Source organism: Lolium perenne, chromosome 1 (assembly GCF_019359855.2).
Source record: "Lolium perenne isolate Kyuss_39 chromosome 1, Kyuss_2.0, whole genome shotgun sequence".
NCBI classification, from domain to species: domain Eukaryota; kingdom Viridiplantae; phylum Streptophyta; class Magnoliopsida; order Poales; family Poaceae; genus Lolium; species Lolium perenne.
The window spans coordinates 254,926,233-254,947,463 of NC_067244.2; the positions used below are offsets into that span (position 1 = coordinate 254,926,233).

General features: G+C 44.0%; 2 protein-coding genes across 2 annotated transcripts; both read left to right on the forward strand.

The window, feature by feature from the left end:
• The first annotated feature begins 3,050 nt into the window (after positions 1 to 3,050).
• Positions 3,051 to 4,247, forward strand: LOC127327687 (FBD-associated F-box protein At4g10400-like). Its single transcript, XM_051354472.2, has one exon. It carries the CDS (start codon positions 3,066 to 3,068, stop codon positions 3,987 to 3,989), a length of 924 nt encoding a protein of 307 aa, XP_051210432.1. The 5' UTR covers positions 3,051 to 3,065; the 3' UTR covers positions 3,990 to 4,247.
• Positions 4,248 to 6,155: 1,908 nt separating this feature from the next.
• LOC139829723 (FBD-associated F-box protein At4g10400-like) lies at positions 6,156 to 10,200 on the forward strand. Its single transcript, XM_071824990.1, has 6 exons — positions 6,156 to 6,271; positions 7,258 to 7,353; positions 7,447 to 8,996; positions 9,079 to 9,213; positions 9,327 to 9,361; positions 9,536 to 10,200. Exons 3-6 carry the CDS (start codon positions 8,112 to 8,114, stop codon positions 9,864 to 9,866), a joined length of 1,386 nt encoding a protein of 461 aa, XP_071681091.1. The 5' UTR covers positions 6,156 to 6,271; positions 7,258 to 7,353; positions 7,447 to 8,111; the 3' UTR covers positions 9,867 to 10,200.
• Positions 10,201 to 21,231: the final 11,031 nt, after the last annotated feature.

Consider the following 21,231-nt stretch of genomic DNA (forward strand, 5'->3'; position numbering starts at 1 on the left):
TAGGTGTGTACCCATTTGGACTGTGAATGCTGATATGTTCTATCGAGTGTGATTGTGTGAATGCAGGGCTGCCTTGGTCTCAGAACAGAGGAGCATGGATACTGGATGTCTGGCATCAACTACAGAGCATGCTTTGTTAATTTTGTTCGCAAGCAATGGCGGGTACATGAGTCTACATTACTGGCCCGCACCATTAAGCAATGCAGTCTACCCTAGCTCTTATAGAGAATGACGTCTCCGGCAAAACCTATTTTGCTAAAATAGCATTTTTTTCTTCTTCGGCGATGTCTCCGACGAGATTGATTTTTGCTACAATAGTATAATATTTTTGCTACCATTCTCCGGTGAGGTCTTGGGCGAAGTCAGTGTTTTCTGTAGGTGAAGCAGTTTTTTGTACAATCGTTGTTGATTTTGCTACACTCACGTTTATGGAAGCAAAAAAAAAATGGGATTTTAGTGGAAATAGATATTGCTGCAAACGAATCATTATTTGCTATATTGGAACATTATGAAAACAAAAGTGAGACAAGGGGAAGCTAGGTGGACATGTGTCAGCTTCTGGACCCTGAGGATGAAGATTTTTCAGCTGTTCTGTTTTTGTACGTTCTGATTGTATATCGAGTGATTATGTGGTGTTCGATGCAATCTCTCAAAATATGTATGATTACTCTTACCCTCAGTCATAAATCACATGCTTTCCTTATAAGATGTCTCGTGTTTACTGAGCAGGATTTATTGTTGGTTTATAATCTTTTTTTCTTTGTTAATTAATTCTTGAGAGACGCTGAAGGGGATTAGACGGCCGCTGGGCACTAGGAGTAAGGAGAGTAGTGGCGACCATGTCCTTACTTTGCTCTGACTCCTCCGCGATGCCTGCGATTCCACTGATGGCCATTGCTGGTACGCATTTCCGCATCTCCATTAGGTAGGTGTTCTAGATGATCAGCATAGGTAAATTATGTTGAACTCAATCCTAGCACAACTTACATATGAAGCATGCAAATCTCAGCCAAACATAAGAGCATCTCCAGCCGCGTCCCCCAAAGCGTCCCCCAAACCGCGCCGGATTGAGTGTTTGGGGGACGTGTTTCGTTCGTGCCGTGTTTGGGGGACGTCGCTCCCCAGTCGCGTCCCCCAAACAAAATTTCGGAAATTTTAAACTTAACGAGATTCGATTAAAATTCGTCCAAACTTACATAGATTCGAACGAAATTCGACTAAATTTAAACTAAACCTAATCTAGAACCACTTGCGGCGGCCGGAGGCGTCGTAGTACTGCTGGAAGTTGTACATCTCGTCGGTGACGACCTCCTGCTTGACGCGCTCGTCGACGGGCTCGTCCTTCACCAAGCCGCTTGGTCCTGCCTCGCCGTAGTCGGTGAGGTCCACCAGCGGTTTGCCGGAGTCGCGGATGGACAAGGCGATCGCCGCGTCGAGGTCGCCCCTCCAGGCGTCCTTGTCGTTCATGGACGCCAAGAATGCCGCCCGTAGATCTGGGCAGTCCTCGGGGTCGTCGCTGCTGGCGATGAGCCGCTGCTGCCGCTCGTACTCCGCCAGCAGCGCCGCCTACGACGGTTCCTCCGGCTCCTCCTTCACCTCCGGCTTCGGGATGAGGAGGGCGCCGCCGCGCCTCCCTTGCTGCCGCCGGCTGCCGCTTCCGCCACGCCTCGTGTTGACAGGCGTCGCCGGCTCCTCCTTCACCTCCCGTTTGGGGACGGTGTAGGGCGCCGACCTGTACAACGAGGACGGCGTCGATCGCGCCGGTCCTGAGGAAGAAGAGTGCGAGGAGGACGAGTAGGTCGTCCTCCTCGGCTGCCATTGAGGAGACGGCGGTGGTGACGACGGCATCTCCACCTTGGAGCGCCGTTGCGGATGCCGCGGATGACGTTCTCGAGGGCGCGCCCCGGAACGCCCCAGAACAGGGCGCATCCGTCCTTGTTCCAGCTGTTGGGCCGCCGACGAGCCCGTCGGTGCTGTGCATCTCGATGTCGTACTTCGCCTTGAAGTACGTCATCCACCAGGCGTCGTTGTCGTTGGCCGCCCACGTCGGATCCAACCGCTCCTCGGCGGTGAGTTGAGCCCGACGGGCCTTGATGGCGTCCCTCCATTGGTCTCTGCGCGGCTTCGGCGGCGGCGGAACGCCAATGCCGTTCACGGCCATCTTCCAGCCGCCGCTGCTTGGCAGCCGCATGTCCGGTGGGATTGGATACCGGGCGTCGCCTCCGGCACGGTGAGGCTGCCGCGGCCGAAGCCGTTCGCCGCGGCGATCTTGCGGGAGGACGAGCTCGACATTTTTGGATCGGACTGGACAAGATCTGGGAGGGGGAAGGCGGCGGCGACGAGAAGGTTTGTGAGCGGTGAGAACTGCAGGACGTCTTTAAACAGCGGCGGCAGCGGGTGGTTGCACGCAATAACGCCGGCGCGGACGGCCACGCGGCCATGCACGACGAGACGCGTCCCTGCGTCGCCTGGAAAAACATGGACGCCATTAACGTCGCTTGACCAAAGGTAGGCGACGGGGTTTTAGGCTTTCGAGCCGCTGACGCGTCGGGCCCGCGTCGCTTCGCTTCGCTTTTCGTTGTGTCCGGCGTGCCCAGTGCGTCCCCTGTGGGACGGGAACGGGCTCGGGGCGCCGGACACCGTATCGGGACGCGCCGGACAAAAATGGGCTTTGGGGGACACAGCTAGAACGATTTTTTTATCCGGCGCGCCCCAAATCCCTGGAGATGCTCTAAACTAGCCTTGTATGCAAGTTAAGCTTCTTCATCTTTTCTGATTAACATGGAGAAGCTCCGATTTCAATTTATTATTGATAGTGTAACTAGGAAAACTTTGACATACTCATTGACAGTTTACTTTGACATACTCGTTTTTATTTTGTCTCGCCGAGCCGTGCACCATAACCAAATTTCCTTTGTCATCTGGGCTGGGCTCCATCCTTCCGTGGGCCTTGGCACTTTGGCAGCCCGAGATTTCACACCACACTGCCGACGAACTACCAAGCTCCTGCTTCTCCATTCCCCAATCCCCCAAACCAAATTCCTGCTGCCCGCCGGCCGCCGGCCATGGAGGAGGCGGCGGCGGTGGCGGCGGGAATGCGCGCTACGAAGAGGCGCAGATCCGATGGACTTGACAACCAGCAAGTGCCACCGGGGGGCGGCAGCGGCGGCGAGGAGCAGGGAGGCCTCGACGCCATAGACCTCATCAGCGGCCTCCCAGACGAGGTGCTCGGCACCGTCGTCTCCCTCCTCCCCACCAAGGACGGCGCCCGCACGCAGGCTCTCTCCCGCCGGTGGCTCCCCCTCTGGCGCTCCCACATGGCGCCGCTCAACCTCGCCGTCGACCGCGACCTCTGCAGCGACCCATCGCGCGTCGCGGCGGTGGTCTCCAAGATCCTCTCCGACCATCCCGCCCCGGCTCGCCGCCTCTCCATCCACATCATCCCCCACCGCGGCTTCCGGGCCAAGGTCGCCCCCTGGTTCCTCTCCGAGATGCTCGCCGGCCTCCAGGAGCTCGAGGTCACCAACCCGCGCAGGAAATGCTACCCTCTGCCGCGCCACGCACTGACCCGCTTCGCGCCCACGCTCCGCCTGCTCAAGCTCAGCGGCTGCCGCCGGTTACGCGAGCTGCCGAGCTTTCCGCGCCTCAAGCAGCTAATCCTCTACGACGTCGGCATCTCGGACGACTCTCTTCAACGCATGATCTCCAGCTGCGCGGTTCTGGAAAGCCTTTCGCTGCGGAGCGTGAGGTTTGGCCGCCTTTGCATCAGTTCCCAGACGCTTAGGAGCATTGACCTCCATGCACTCCGCTCAAAAGGATTTGAGCTGCTCATTGACGACGCCCCTTGTCTAGAGAGGTTGCTACCAGGTTTTCCAAATGATGGTCTCGCGACCATCAGAGTGATCCGGGCTCCTAAGCTGCACATATTAGGTTTTTCTTGTCTGAGGGCATATCCACACTCAACCTTGGAATTAAACTTGCGAATGTAGAAGACAGGTGAATGTTACTAGTTGTTATGTGTTCTGCTTAGTTGGTACCGATTGTTCTCTCCTGCTTGGTGTCGTATTGTAAGCTGGTAGTACCTGAAGGCAACTAATATGTTTGTGTATCTACCACCTGCTCTAATTAGAAGACACATGCTTGTGTTTTTTTAATCTAAAACCATACAGTATAAAGTTTAGTTCTCCGCATTTAGTTCATTACATCTGTGTCAGCAAGTCAATAAAATCAGAATTTCAATTTGCCAACGAAGAAGCATAATGTTTTGTTTTTTCTAATTTAGCCAATAATGCGGTGCCTGGTTTACAACGGCCATTCATTTTGCACATTTAGAATTTGTTGACTTACATTTGTCATTACTTAGTTTACTGTCATGAAATAGTATGTAGAGTTTAAATGGTGATTTTTCTCATTCATTTAGGTGGATCAAAACTTACCTTTTCAGCACTGTTTTTAATAATTTCATGATCTCATTATGTCATAAGTTATGAAGAAGGAGAAGGCTGCACTTGATTTATCAGTTTCTTATTCATGGCTTGAATATCAAAAGATCAATTACTATATCCGTACTTCAAAGATGTCTAAATAACCAGTTTAATTGCAATGACCCATTATAAAACAAAATATTACTGTGTTGATCTCCAAAATAATCTATTTGTAGCTCCGAAATCCCCATACTAATGTTGGATTATAAGGATGCTTGGTTAAAATTGCTTTGTGTATTTTAAACACTAGCACCTTGTTCATGTCATCACTTTTCAGTTGAAGGAGTATACCAACTGATTTCCCACGAAAATAAAGTATACCAACTCATAATATGCTAAGAGATAGTTTTTTTTTCATTGTCAGTCTACCTGTATTTTCATTTCAAGGATGCATTATTTGTTGCTCCTACCAATTGGTAAGAGCGGTGTGCTGCTACTTTGGGTAATATGGTAGGTGTATCTGTTTGCTTGTGCTCTGTTTCGCTCTAACTGATACAGAATTTGTTTGCTCGCGCGAGCTGCCAATTAACACTTTGTCCAATGTGTCTTGCATAAGCACTCTGTTTGCAGCAAGCAAGCAGGTCCTAGTACACTGACACTACTCCACAATCACAGAGACCTGACAGTAACCTAGATGCACGTCCAAACCAAACAACTTTGATTGAACTCCCAACAAACAACGTATACACAATGACCCCTGAAATGCAGAGATGTTACATAGCTCAATCTAGTTTGTTCAAATCATATGCAAACAATAGCAGAGTTTGTTGTACTACGAGAGCTAAAAACTCAGGGATGTTACGCAACCAAAAATGATCTATTTCATTTGGCAATTTTTTGTTACCCGCTCTGGAGCAAACAAGAGTGGTGCCTAAAGCCAAGATTAAAATGTAGAGCCGCGAATGTACAAGGCACCTGAATGGTATTACTAGTATATATATGTGTGTTATGCTCAGGCAACTTATTAGCAACAGTGGAGCATTGCAGTATTGCAGCTAATATTGGCCTTTGCTTGCGTGTGAAGCTCAGGCGGAGTCTTGCTCCTCATTACAAGGTGTTCTGTTGGTGTGGAGTGCAAACATTTCCTGCTATTCTAGGTTCACACACAATCATGAACTGCCTAAAAGGGGAAAAGAAGAAAAAACATATGCCGCCTGAATATGTTACTGAATCCATGAGATTTTTAATAATATGTTAGCATCATATACTTCTGGATGTTACTGAGCATCACACTCAATTTAGGAAGTCCAGGAAATCTGTGCTAGATGTTCTGGTTGCGTTGACCACGCAACTTGCTGCTGCTGTCATGGAACAAGTTCTTCCTTCTGCCTTCAGAATTCAAATAATTATATCTACCTGCTGCTTACTGCTCATAGTTTCTTCTAATAGAAAAAATGACAGCATATTAATTTCAGATTTTTGTAGGTGGACATAATAAGGTGGCGCCTGGATCACATGCAACTGAAGCTGCATGTATGTGTTCTACGAGCTACTACTGCTTTATACCTTACAGTGACCACATTCCCTTGCCTGGAACAACATCTCAGTATGCTCTCATCCCTTCTTTTCCAGTGAACAAGCAACTGAATGACAAAGAACGTGTCGCAGCTGCGTTGGAAAATTCAAACCTGCTGGACACACTCGAGGAGTGCTTGTCACCAACGCTTGGTTGAGACCTGAATTACATCGGAAGCCTGTTCCAGACTACTGCAGGTTAATTTTATCCAAGATAAATCCCTTGGGTGTCGCAGGGCGTGTGCATCGATTTTGGTGCTCTACACCTCTCAGTAAGCATATTGCTGCCGCCTCAGCTCTTTCTGTTTTCATTTTTCTTGCAGAAACTGAGTGCTATGATTTTGTATGTTCTGATTGTATATCGAGAGATGATGTGCTGATCCTTGCCATAACTGAAAAGATGTCTGGTTACTCTTACCCTCGGTTATAAATGGCATGTTTTTGTTACTCCTCGTGTTACGGATTGACACATTTACCCTTGGTTATTAATGGCATGTTTTTGTTACTCCCTTGTGTTTACGGATTGACACATTTACCATCTGAAGAAATGCTTACCATCCTACCCACCAAGCATGCTTGGCATGTTCTAGTGACTTGAATGTAAACGTCATGGCGAACCCTGGTTCTTCCTTGTATGCTTTAACTGTCTTTACCGTGCTGGAAGTTTCTGTAGCAGATGTCCCGGGGAGCGAACAAGGGTGCGTCTCAACATTAACCATCTGACACATGTCTGTCGGAGTGTCAGATTGGTTGAAGTTTCAAAATAAGTATACTTTTAAAAATGTCATGGAAGGGTCACTGGATGTCCATCCGACTTGAATCTTGCTTGTATTATGCAAACATTTTATAGAAATAGTACCCAGTGTTAGATTTCGATTGAAAGGGAGGGTGCTCCATTAGATGGTCAAAACTCCGAGAATAGAATGGCTTAATACTGTTGACATGATTTTCATGCTTTCAACTTGCAGGAATTTGTTTGTCTAAGCCAAATTAGTGCATTGCTGAGGGAAAGTGGTCAGGGGGTTGATAAATGCTAACCCTTTGGTACATGAAAAAAAAGAGTGGCGCACCAGACATGCACCTGAAAGCACATGAAAATGCAGTCGAGCGCATAGACTAGCTAGAAATATTTGATATCCCCTTTGTTGTTTTTCCTGTGTGTATGTAGTGTAGCTCGCTTTCCTCCTATGCCTTTTTTTAATCTGGGTCCTCCTATCATAATTATTTTTTATTCCTTAATATTCTCACAACATATTAGAGATATAAAGGACCCTGAGCACCCATACACATCGAAGAGCTTTAATGTGGCAATTGAAGACTCAGTCGAAATCAGTGATGAGCTTAGTCATGTCAGGTAAGTTGAATATCTACGATCGAACTTCCAATGTACTATTCGGGATCCTGAATGAAGTCAAATCGCGAGGGCTCCCTGTTGCTTTGGTTTCAGGGTTACTTTCACCCCAACAGTGGAGCATTGCAGTATGGCTACTATCATTGGCCTTTGCTTAGGTGTGAAGGTCATGCGGAGTTGCGGACTCTTCCTCCTCATTACAAGGTATGCTATGGTCGTGGAAGGAAAAATCATCATGACCTGCCTAAAAGGAAAAATCATGAGCAGCATGATTATGTTACTAAATCCATGAAGTCTCGGAAATAATATGTTAGTGTTGTTTACAATTCAGGATGTCCTGGAAATATGTGCTAGACCTTCTATTTGTGTCAACCGCTTAACTTGCTGTTGCCATCGCGGAACAAGTTTTTTTTTCTTTTGCCTTCAGAATTCGAATACTGCCTACCCCAACTTGCTTGGGAAAAAGGCTTTTATGTTGTTGTTCAGAATTCAAATACTGCAAACACACTTTGGAGACGGGGCATTTACCATAATGTAATTACCTTAAAGATCTATGCACAATAAATGCAAGATACAGCCCAGCCCATCCCACTCGTCCATCGCAAAATCACAATCGGGACCTTGAAAACCCTGGTTCCCCTTCCCCCTTCCCCAATATCCAATCCTCTCACCACATCCTCGCCAGACCAAATTCCACCGGTACGCAGGTCGCCGGTCTAGAGGAGGAGGAGGAGGAGGAGGAGGAGGAGGAGGAGGCGGCAATGCGTGCTCCAAAGAGGCGTAGATCTGTTCGAGTCGACGGCAAGCAAGTGCCACTGGGGGCTAGCAGCGGCATGGATCTGGAAAGCCTTGACGACCTGGACCTCATAAGCCGCCTCCCCGACGATCTACTCGGCACCGTCGTCTCCCTCCTCCCCACCAAGGAAGGTGCCCGCACGCAGGCCCTTTCTCGCCGTTGGCGCCCACTCTGGCGCTCCACTAGTGCTCCGCTCAACCTTGTGGCGGATAGTAGCCTCTCCGGGGACAACGCGCGCGTCGCGGTGGTCTCCAAGATCCTCTCCGACCATCCAGGCCCGACCCGCCACTTCTCCCTCCGCATCATCTCTGTCCACCGCTTCCCGGCGAAGGTCGCCCGCTGGTTCCGCTCCGAGGCGCTCAATGGCCTCGAGGAGCTCAGTGTCACCAGCCAAAGGATCGACCGCTACCAGGTGCCGCCACACGTTCTGAACCGCTTCGTGCCTACGCTCCGCGTGCTCATGCTCGACCACTGCCAATTCCGTGACCTGGTCGCGCTGCCAAGTTTTTCGCATCTCAAGCAGCTCATCCTGTTTGACGTCATCATCTCGGAGGATTCTCTCCAATGCATGATATGCGGATGCACTGCTTTGGAAAGCCTTTGGCTGCGCAACAAATTTGGTCGCCTTTGCATCAGTTCCCGGACTCTTAGGAGCATCAAACTCTATGCATTTCGCGCAAAAGGAGCTGAGCTGGTCATTGAGGATGCCCCTTGCCTGGAGAGGTTGCTACCAAATTGTCCAAATGATGGTCCGGCGACCATCCGGGTGATACATGCTCCTAAATTGAGAATATTGGGTTTTTTGTCTGAAGGCATATCCACACTCCACCTTGGCAGCACCGTTTTTCAGGTAGCATCAACAACAATTGAGCATTCGACATTCTGATATGCAGGCTATTGTTCTCATTTTCACTTGCTTTGTTTTTCTCCAGAAAATGGTTGCAGTCAGCTTGACAACCAAAATGCACACAATGAAGATTTTGGCTCTCAACTCAACTGGCGCTAATCTGGATGCTGTTATTGACTTCCTCCAGTGCTTCCCTTGCCTAGAGAAGCTCTATGTCGTTGTGAGTATTCATATTTGTTTCTCTAAATGTCAAAATCAGCATTGTGTCAGACTTATTATCCGGTGAACAAGTATTGTAACACCACTTTTATATCACTTTTTTTCTATCTCCAGTTGGATCCAAGAAAAGGCATGAGGAACAGAAGGAGGTGAGATTTAGGCTCCCCTTTATTCATTTGTTTTCATTTCATAATTTTGTATTCTGCTTTCTGATGAATCCTTTTTAGTCTTGCTTATCTTATCTTACTTCCGTAGTTGTGGTAAGTCATGCACGCGATACAAAGTTAATTATGAAGGAAATTAATATGCAATTTTCAAAATAGGGAATCAAAATTGTTAAAGTATGACCCACTTTATCCGATTGAATGCTTGGAATTCCATCTACAAAAAGTGGTGATTAAGAATTACGATGGCGACAGGAGGCCATGTGTTGACTATGCCAAGTTCTTCGTTTTGAATGCGAAAGTGTTGAAGCAAATAGAAATAGGGTATCTTAACAAGGAAAGCGACAAATGGATGTGTGATCAGCGTAAGCAGCTTCAGGTGGAGAATAGAGCTTCTCGAGATGCACAAATTGAACTAATAAGTGATAGATATGCCATTCCCGTGAACCATGAGTACACCCATGAGTCAATGGCTGATCCTTTTGAATAGATCCTTGTATGGATGCTCCAAGTGTGTTACATAGCCTTTGTGATTCTCTGTAAAATGATCTGCTTCATTCAGCAATGGAGTGCTTTGTTACCACCCACTGTGGAGGAAGCCATGATTGCGGACGTATGGTGCCTAAGCCTGGGATTGAAATCCAGAGTTATGAACCTAAAAGACAGATGAACGTTACTAGTCTTTATGTGTTATGCTTAGTTGGTACTGGTTTGTTTCTCTCTTGGTTTGCTATCTTATTGTAAGCTACCTGAAGGCAGCTAATATATTTGTGTACCTATCACCTGCTGTAATAAGAAAGGAGCCTTGCGTTAGTTATCTGAAATCCTGTAGTAGTATAAAGTTTATTTCTCTGCATGCAATTTATTATTATTTTGTCAGCCAGTCACTGAGATCACTATTTCAATTTGCCAACTGACAGGTGCAATATCTTTTGGTTTTTACTAGTCTGGCCAAGAATGCAGGGTTTGGTCTACAACGGCCATTCCTTTCACTTAACATTATTTAGTTTATTACTCTCATAAAATAGGATTAGAGTTCAAATGTTGTTTGCTCTAGTACAATTAGGTGGCACCAAAAGTAAACCTTTTGGCAACACATTCTGTCGATGGAAAAGGCTGCTATTGATTTATCAGTTTTATATTCTTATTACATGGCTTGAACACCATAAGAGCAATAATTAATGGTATCTGTACTTCCGAAGGAGATGATCGAATAACCCGTTTAATGGCAATGACCCATTAGGATATTCTTCCTATTACTTTGTGTTGATCTCCAATAACTTACTACGTGTTCACCATCAACTGTGAAGGGATGGTGGACACTATCTGAAGAAAATGCTGTCATCGATCCCACCCACCCATGCTGTGGCTAATTCTGCCAATTGCATTTTTTTTTTGAAAATTGGTTGTGTATTGATTAAACAATAGTGTTTGGGTTACAATCAAGCAAAGCCGATCTCAACACGCAGGTTGGAAGCGAGCCTTGCATCATACCACTACACAACCCTCTACGAGCTAACTGACACAACTCGTGAGCAACTTGGTTACACTTTCTGCTAACTTTTGTTAAAATAACACGACGATCAGGTGGTTTCTTTATCTTAAATTCCTTTGCAATCATACACACCTCAGATCTGTCATTGTTGTCTTCCATAAACGCCTTCAGAATTGACAGACAATCAGTCTCGATAATGATATTTTGGTCCGAGTTTTCAACTGCTAAATTTAGCCCCTTTAAACATGCAACAGCCTCTCCCATTGCTGCTGTTTGACAGTTGGGAATAATACCCCATGCTGAGCAAACAGTAAGGCCATTCTGGTTGCGAATAACAGCTCCCCAAGTTCCTTTCCTTTCATCATTTAAGAAACTTGCATCTACATTGCATTTGATCCAACCATCCTCAGGTTTCTTCCATATTTCTTCCTCCACTTCCTTATCAGCAATTACCTGTTTAAATTTTGCATCTGGGACTATAGGGGATTTCCCTTTTCTATCAAGAGTTACTTCCCCTTTTGTTATACCCTGCAAAGTACATAGATAATTTTGTAGGAAACGAGCTGAATTTTCAACCGACGCATCTCCCTTCCCAAAAATAATATCATTCCGATGGTGCCAGGCCCTCCACCAGATGAACATCATTTTAACCCTCATATCTGCGCTTAGTTTATCGAGTGACACAAGCACCCAATCATCACCCGTATTTATTAGTTCAGGCTCTGTTGGTAGTTTCCAAGAATTTGCTAGAGCTTGCCTCAACTCTATAGCTCGTGTACATCTCATAGTTGCATGGAAACCCGTCTCTTCTTCCATACCACAGATGGTACAGATTGGTAGCACATTAGGCAAACGTCTGCTCCTGTTTACCTGGACAGTAAACTATTAGTAGCAAGTTTCCGGGTGAAAATTTTCACTTTGGGTGGTGCTTTCGAGTTCCAAAGCTGTGGCAACTGGCAAGTAAAGAAAAGCAGAGTTTATGTTGTGATAGGTGTGTGCCCATTTGGACTGTGAATGCTGATATGTTCTATCGAGTTAATGCAGGGCTGCCTTGGTATCAGAACAGAGGAGCATGGATACTGGATGTCTGGCATCAACTACAGAGCTTGATTTGATTGGTAACAACATCAGCGTGTAATGTTCTCTGCATAAACACTCTGCCTGCCAACAAGTGCTTTTATTTTATTGAACACTTCGTGACCCCGGCTGGTGAATAAGTGATACTTCTCATCTTCTTTTTGCCGCACTCAGTTTTGCTACGCCCTTCTCGGATCACCAAAAATATTCCACTTCGCAGCAGCATATGCTTGCTTTGGAAGATCCTTGCATTGCGCTCGTTCTAAATTTTCCAAGTGACAAGAAGGACGAGAGAGGCGATGGCTTTGCGGTTCGGCATGCTGGCATTCATCATGCGACGCCACCAAAGGTCGATACAGAGGCCACCCCAAAGGTTGGGTTGTACATCGGGGATGTGCACCCACTGTTCATCATTTTTGAATGAAGCCCCAAAGACGAAGAGAGTACCTACACTAGATGAAACGGTGGGAGACCGATTCCGTGGTTTGCTTGCAAAGGGGGACAAATGCCACAATTTGGCCAACCCCGTTTTGGAGTCGGTCGGCGGTCCAAATGAGATTTTGAGTGAGGAGCCAAGAGAAGAATTTTGCTTTGAGAGGAGTCCAAACCTTCCAAACCGTCTTATGCAAAAAGGAGGAGGTGGGGCCAATAAATTGCACCTTGTAGGCTGACCTCGCGGAGTATTGACCATTAGTCGTAAGGTTTCCAGAGATGTCATCATCCGTGTCCTCGAAGAGGTGAACTTCGTGAACCTTCACCCAAAGATCGATGAATTGGTGAAGGTGGGCCATTGTGAAGTTTTCATCCATAGCTATCTTCCCGACAAAATCGTTTAGCTTGATGCACTTTTCACTTTTTCTTTTTATAGAGGAAGTATAGATGAGAGGAGAAAAATCCTTAGGCTTCCTCCCGCCAAGCCACGGAGCATCCAAAAAAGGCATCTGTACTTCAAAGATGGCCAAAGACAAAGTTTAATCACAATGACCCATTATAAATTGTTTTATTACTCGGTGCTGATCTCCAAAAAGCAATCTACCTGTAGCTCTAAAATTTCCATACTAAGGTTGAATTCTAAGGGTGCTTGGTTAAAATTGCTTTGTGTTATATTTGGCCACTTGCTCCTCTTGGATATTTTAACGAAAAGCAATTTGTTCATGTTGTCACTTTTTTTTGCGAAAATTTCGTGGATCTATTAATAATCATCAATAACAATACAAACAGATTCAAAAGTAATAAAAATTACAAGTAGGTCTTTCAACCACCTAGCGACGACTACAAATACTGACACGAGCCGAAGGCGCGTCCTCGCCCCTTCATCACCAGAGCCGGGCAAAACTTATCGTAGTAGAGATTGTTGTAGTAGACAAACGAGAAATCGTCGTGCTAAGGCCCCAAAGGACCAGCGCAACAACCGTCGCCAAAGATGACAACCATAGATCGGATGTGGTGGTTTGTGTCGGTCCCTGTTGGGCGGGCGCGAGGTCTTGGAACTCTTTGTTGGGCGAAAGCTCTGTCTTGGCGGCCGGCCAGGACCGACGACGGTGACGCCCGTGGGCGCCACATACTTCTTGAAGGCGTCATCGAAGCGGGTGTTTCTTGTTCTCCGCTCGGGCTCTCCGGGGGAAATCCTAGATCCCTCGCGGGATCGGGCGTGGGCGGCGCTCTCATGTCGCTTTGCCTCTTGGGGCCTCGCTTTGGATGTCCACCGGACAGAGGGTTTTGTGGAGTGTTTTGGTGGTTCGGCGGAGGCGGGTTCGTCTTCGGCCAGGCGGGGCACGGCCTTGGGGCCGGAGTGGTAGTTGGAGCGGTGGCTCCGGTCTTTCGCCTCCGCCTGTTGCGTTGAGGTGTGGTGTCGACCTGGCTGGTCGTCGATCCGTGTGGAGCGTAGCCTCGGGGTTGGCGTGTGGTGTCGTGTTGTAACGGTTTTTCGGCCAGTTTTCCTCATAAACGGCCCAACTCTTTTCTCCTATATCAATGAAAGGCAAAGCTTTTGCCTCGTTTCAAAAAAAAAAAATCCAGGATTAGAAAACGTTGTCCGGCCACTACAAGATCAGAATTCAAAACAAAGTTCCCTTTTAATTAATTGTACCTTGAGGGTCCTCGGTGTGAAGAGGAGGAGGTTGGCGAGGTCGAACCCGACGGTGGCGATGAGGAGCGCAAGCTGCCGGCGCTCATCGGCCGTCGCCTCCTCCCAAGGGTGCCGAAGCCAGGCGAACGCCGCTGCGGAGACCGCCGTGCTTGCTGCGTTCAGCGCGAAGCACACCGGGAACACCTTCCCGCGCAGTCGTCCCATCGTGTGCCTCGGCAAGTGCCTTTCCCAAGAAAATGATTGAACCACACATACACACAGAGGAAAGCTCATGGAAGGGAAAAATTGGAGAGGTTAAGATACCGATGTACGCATACTTAATACCTAGCCATGACCTTATTTGCTATGAACGTACAAGAACATGACTGAGGCCGCCGACGAGGATGGCCCAGATAGTGGCGCCCAAGGAGGTGGCCAGGAAGAGGAGGTGAGCCGCCTTCACCGCCGTCGCCGCCGGCGAGCTGCTGCCTACCAGGCCGCCGCAGGACAAGGTGACGCCGACGGTGGCAAATAATACGAAGGCTGAGACGAAGAGGAGCCACATTGCGTACTACTGTACAAGACGGGGAAGACAGAGACACGCAGCCATGCAAGTTAATTATTGAAGGATATCAGCTCACTGTGTCATATTTGTTAGAAATAGATTAGCTTAGGTCTTAAGCTAACTAGGCAGTTACTTTTTGTCCAACAGCCACGTCCCTCCGAAGGGACACAACCTTCTAAACCATCTTTGTTGGCGCCTGTTCGCTGGGTATATATACCCCTCAATCATCAATGAAATGAATAGTTCATCTCTCATTACTTTTCCTCTAAACACGTTATCAGCACTTTGTCTCTACCGAAAGCATCTAACAATCCAAGAACAGAACTTAGAAGGAAGCCCGAACTGCGATCTTTTCCCTCACCGTTCGTGGCGGAATCATCCTGGACGCGGTCCCCGGCATGACTCCAATAAGGCGCTGCTTCCTCGATGGCCTACAACGCCGCGTCTGCTGGTGGCAGAGGCGACGACATCCAAGCGCGGTGGCGGAGCCCTCGCTCCGTGCTGCGATTTGGCGTTCACAGCCAGACCATAGCGTCCAAACGACGTCGGCGGCCTGAGGATGCGGTCATCCAAGGCACCGGCGGCGGCCAAAGGCCAGTGCGACGTTCTCTGTCCCGCAGCCCCACGCGCAGGTGCCCTTGCAGCGGGGCAATCCGGCGATGCACCCGCAGCCTTCGGCTCGGCCCTCTCGGCAGGGGTGGTGCCCGAGGCCACGACCCTGGCATGGCGGACGGCGCGCTCCAGCTTGACACGACGGCAGACGACGCGTTCCGCTGATTGTATCAGCGCAGCAAGCACCGCGAGAACGACCACCCGGCGCGGCTCCCCACGCCACGGGTGTCGCTGGTACGGCGGCCCACGGCCGGGCTCTCCGTCGTGCCGCCCGTCTGCCATGGCTCGAACCTCTCAGGCGGTGGCTTCTGTGAGCACATCAATTGATTTGTGCGGTTGTGACCACAAAGAGGATGACGATGGAGAACCTTATCTCTTTGTTAGTTTTCCATTTTAGTCCGCCCATTTATATCATACTCACGTAACAGCTTCTGCATTTTATTTTCTATAAAGCCGCTTGTCTTACAGTTACAGTCCCTAATAAAGCGGTCATATTGTTTGCATCTCCCGTAACAGTCTTTTCACTTTCTGTTTTGGTCATCAGATCAGTTTACATATATATAGTTCAACCATCAGTTTAACTGTAAATTAACATATGAGGCCTCCAAGTCTACATATAACCACAATTATATCATATTTTTGCATTTACATGTGTTACTACCGGAACACTATTGCAATAAAATATTTTATTTACACTCTAAGACCCATTTTTCTAGGATCTGATGCTCGTTCAATAGAATGCCTCTAGCATTCTATATAAATAGCACCTCTTGTACAACGAACTTTATTTTGCAATTGAAATTATTTTTTTGCAAATTTTAATATTAATTCAATGGAACTATAAAATGTCATTAAATGAATGACAATCTCAAATTTATATTTGAGAAACACATGGTAATAGACATGGCATCTTTATCCATCATTATTGTGAGGCATACATTTTGTCATCTAGACGACATCTCGACATCAATTCGACAAAATAATTACCTTTAAGTGTTTTTTTTTCAAAGATCTTAAAGAAAAGCATAACACAAGGTAACCAGGATTAAGGCGTCATATTACGCTTCCTATTTCCGTGAGACGTGCTTCATAATATGGTGATTATCTACAATGTGCCCCAAAAGCATCGAGTTTATTTTGAAACTCTTACTCCTTCGAAGCATTTTTGTTGTTTACTAAATTACTTTACTCTCTTAGTAAAGATAATTCACACATGATCATTTCATGCTTCTATTGCATTAGTAAAATGTAGGATCAATATCATTGGACGTGACAATAGTGTTGCATGTCTATCAAGACAAAGTCCATAATGAATAGCAACTTCTCATATACTACTAAAAGTTCTACATCATGTGGTGATAATCATATTCACCATGAATAACCAATGTCAAAAGTATATATATCTATGTTTTGGCGCTAAATGCAACATCACCCATCACTTTGGGAATGAAGCCCAACATCATTAATAGAAGTATCATTTAAGTACTATTTAATGTATCAACATTGAATGTCTATCCATATGGTCATCAAGGAATCACCTCGGCCATTAATATGGACATGGCTAGAATTTCTATCAATGGAATTCATTAAACTCACATTAGATGAGATAAATTGGATAAATATCAATTTCACTCTAAATCTTCATCATGGAGATATATGTTACATAAGCACAATGTGAATAGTTCTCATTCACTTTTGAGGAATCTAGCACATTGTAATTTTTTTTACTTATGCGGTCTATAAAATCAACTGCAAGTTGATTTTTTTGTCATCAGGCAATTTTAATGTATATCTGATTCAAAACCCTTCACGAACTTTACAACCTATTTTGATGGTAATGCAAAAACATTACCCTGTCAAATTCAAGCTATATGATGTCTTCTCATAAAGAATCATTAGATACACCTTACGGGTGATATATACCACTACTTGAAATTCAAATGGTACTCATAGTACTAATTATCTCAATGGTCTTGAAAAAAAACACGAGAAATCATTGTAAAGTAGAGGTAAAATGACAAGCAGAAACATAGTAGACCTATTAAAAGGGATTATATAAGATAACTATGAGATGTTATTTTATGAATCATTGTACATATGAAATCCCAATTTCCAAGCCTTTTGGTTGGGTTGTTCCCTAAATTCATCATCTAACACGAGTTCGACAGGATAATTTTGAAGGTCACTTCGATAATTTTGAAGCTCACTTCAATAAACACCAGAATATAATCTGGTTACGGATTGTACTTATATTCTTCATCATGAAGAAACCTTAAGTATAATCCAATAGAGAGATACAATCCTTCATAATAATAATTTTCTCTTGGAATAAAATTTCCATTAAATATTTGGGACTTCATTTTGACTCATAATTATCCCAATATTTCATCTAGCCAATAATCATACTACTAAATGTGGTATGTTTTCCATTAATCATGTTTCTCATACATGACATTTCAATGTATGAACTAAATTCATACTAAACTCTGTTGCGTACAAACTATTTTGTTTATCTTGATAAATTTAAGATTTGTCATAATCGCCTTGGTCACCCATTATTGCGATAATGCGGAAAACAAAATAGTGAAAATTTTGTTGGTCACAACTTAAAAGTTGCAAAAAAAACTCAAATCATCAGATTTTATGAGCACCTAATGTGTCATGAGAATTTTTTTTCTAAGTCTCTCACACTCCACTCAAATTTCTTGAACTTATTCAAGAAGATACTTGTTGACTATTCAACAACTATCTGGGTCATATAAGTATTTCATGGTATTAATAGACACCTCTAGTGGATGGTCTTACGTGGGTCTTTAATCTCCACAAATCCATGATTTTACTAAATTAATTGCTCAAATTATGAAATTAAGAGCAAAATATTATAACATATTGGTTAAACCAATACTAATATTTTTATCACGAGCATTTGTGATTTATTAAGTACCTGCGTGTACATACCCAGAATAGTGCAACTAAATTCTTTATCAAAAGAATCGAACTAATTAGATGACCACTGCAACAAAATTTTGATATACCAACATATTGTTGGAGACATGCGGTCTTACACGCCGTAAATTTAATCTAAATCACAACATTTGCTTATCATACTGCTTCCCTTTGCAGTAAGTACGTGGACATAAAAAAAAAGTATTTCCATCTGCGATAATTCGGTTCTATACCGATATCACCACCCCAACGTACATCATGGGCCCTCACATCAATTTGGGATCTATGTGATAAATAACTAAGGTATAATTTTTCAATATCCGTCAAATACCTTAAACCCTATCAAGGGAGTTATTGATAGCCCGTACGCTGATTGCATTTGCAATAAGAATATTTTTTGGTATTAGGGGGAGATTAGTACCACAAAGAATGCCGATAAATAAATAATAAATGTCATAGACTTTCAGTCCTTATATTCACGTACTTGAAAATCTGAACGATTCAGTCATAAATTTGTAACACATTGCAAATCTGCCACATACATTTACTCGTGACAAAAATGTCACGAAATCATATTATGCATGCAACCAATGTGCCAAAAGAGTGAAGGTACCTAATGTAACCACTTTCCTCCAAAATGAGAGCAAAAGGGGGAGAAAATTGGCCACATGAGACATAAATTCTCACATGCTTCCGCGGAACAGAGAAAATTATATTCTCAACAAGTAAATGTAGTTCAACCTCAAGTTGAATAACACATAGTGGATGCTCATCATCCAAACCCAGCACAAATGTGCACATAATTTTAAGTGTTGGGACATCGAAACACCTTGACTCCATTGTTATGGAAATCATGAGGAGTTCAAATATTTAATCACATTTCCACAAATATTATTGATTCAACAGAATCATACAACAAAGACTACATTTGTCGACAAATATATTTATTCTTAAAAATTGCTAAAACCTTTAGGGCCCTGAACCAAAGTCCATGGCAGAGTGCCTAATGCACTCATATATTGGTTCAACTAGAAGGATGCAATTGAATAAGAATAGCACTCACTCAACAAGGGAGGTATTTACCATTGTAATACCTATTCCTCATAAGCACCTTCTCTCTGGAAGACAAATGAATTTTTGTTAAAAACAAAAAAAAACAATGAGGTGGTGATAAAGTGAGGCTTGTAGCGCAAGGGTTCACGCAGAGACCCGACATCAATTATATATGATGTAACATACCCTATTGGTATAAGTGGAATTATGTTTCGATACTAATATTATTGGCAATTATAAATAAACTATCCATGTAGCTGATGGATGTAGTGATTACATAATCATATGGGTCACTCAATTTGGATATCTATATTAAAGTCCTTAAGGCTTATAAATCCGAATCCAAAATTAAATCGCAACATATGTGTAATAATACAAAAGTCACTCTATGACTTAAAATAGTCAAACACAAATTGTGTGGTACAATTGACTATAAGAGCTCCTTCTTATAAAGGATTACTCGTACAATGATGATTGCTTATATGTAGTCATAACCAAAATCCCTAATTGGATTCTACATGATCTTTGTATATATCAATGTTTTTATCATCAAAGTTTATAATATACATGAAAGGTCCTTGCAATCATATCAAGATGGAGATTTGGATTGAACCAAGTATTAACCAAGTTTATAACTTGAGTATATTCCTTCGGAATACATATCTATCAGTCTTTACATGTCCATAAAGTTTTGGAAAAATTAAATATGGATAAATCAAATCAAAGATACATATGGTCATACTATCCCTAACAGGGACACAAATTCATTCATACATTGTAGTAGTGATGAAGTGATATTGAACCTCTTGTTCCATATCTCAATACAAACTACATCATGAATGTGAATATTTTGTTGTCAACTTTTTAAAGTGCAAGACCCAACTAAAAGATTGGTGTAAGTAATATCCTCCGATATATTTAAGGCTCAAATGATCTTGATTAATTCCCTTGGGAATATCAAGATTTGACCATCGTGTAATCTACATTGGCTATAATTATCGATCCCGAAAATGCCATATCATAGACTGAATTCAATGAAAGAGCCTTATAACTAAGAGAACAAAATAAGCTCGACTGACCACATTCAAGATCATGTGGTTAAGATTCAACATAATCACCCACCATTATCTATCAGATAATAGAACTTGTATTGCTCAAATGCATAAGGGTTAAATTAATATTTTTCAAACTAGGAAGATAAACACTATGCAAACATATCATGCGAAAATCTAATAGATTGTTTTACAGATTTTCATACTCATGAATTTAAGTTCATGGATTGGTGTGAGACAACTTTTAGATTTGCAAAGTTCAGGGGGAGTAAAACTCCCAAATTATAACCCGGTGATGATCATTAGATCATATATATTGTACTCTTTTTCCCTTAATGAGTTTTCCTAATGGTTTCTCATAAAAGGTTTTTAATGAGACAATATAAATACAAGTGTCTAGATACGCCACATTGCTTTCTCCTTGTTTTTCCCCATTGGGTTTAAAAGGAGTTTTTGGTGGCACATCATATTGCACTCTTTGCAATATTTATATGTTGTACCTCCTATTTTCCCCACTGGAGTTTTTAAAGGAAGTATATAAGGCATATTATTGATCTCTAAACTCACTAATGAGATTTTTCCTTATCAAGGTTTTGCTCATATGAGTTCTCAAGAGACAATAATCTTTATATGTTGTATTATTTTCTCCTTATTTTCCAACAGGGTTTAAAGGAGTTTTAACAACATATCACATACGACTCTCCTCATATTTTTCCCAATGGGTTTTTGGGGGAGAGATTCTAAAGATGATAGAGTTTACAAAGAACAACAATGTTTACAAGGGCATCCTCATGGATACGCAAGAAGACTTCAAAACTATACAAGAAGATCTTGAAGATTATACAATGGATTTTCAAGAAACGGTGTTGTCCAAGGGGGAGTGTTAGAAATAGATTAGCTTAGGTCTTAAGCTAACTAGGCAGTTACTTTTTGTCCAACAGCCACGTCCCTCCGAAGGGACACAACCTTGTAAACCACCTTTGTTGG

What these genes read in the sequence shown, in the direction of transcription:
- LOC127327687 (XM_051354472.2), top strand. Translation starts at nt 3,066, where the DNA reads ATGGAGGAGGCGGCGGCGGTGGCGGCGGGAATGCGCGCTACGAAGAGG.
- LOC139829723 (XM_071824990.1), top strand. Translation starts at nt 8,112, where the DNA reads ATGCGTGCTCCAAAGAGGCGTAGATCTGTTCGAGTCGACGGCAAGCAA. An exon ending in TTGGCAGCACCGTTTTTCAG is followed by an intron (nt 8,997 to 9,078) that starts GTAGCATCAACA and finishes GTTTTTCTCCAG; the next exon opens with AAAATGGTTGCAGTCAGCTT. An exon ending in TAGAGAAGCTCTATGTCGTT is followed by an intron (nt 9,214 to 9,326) that starts GTGAGTATTCAT and finishes TTCTATCTCCAG; the next exon opens with TTGGATCCAAGAAAAGGCAT.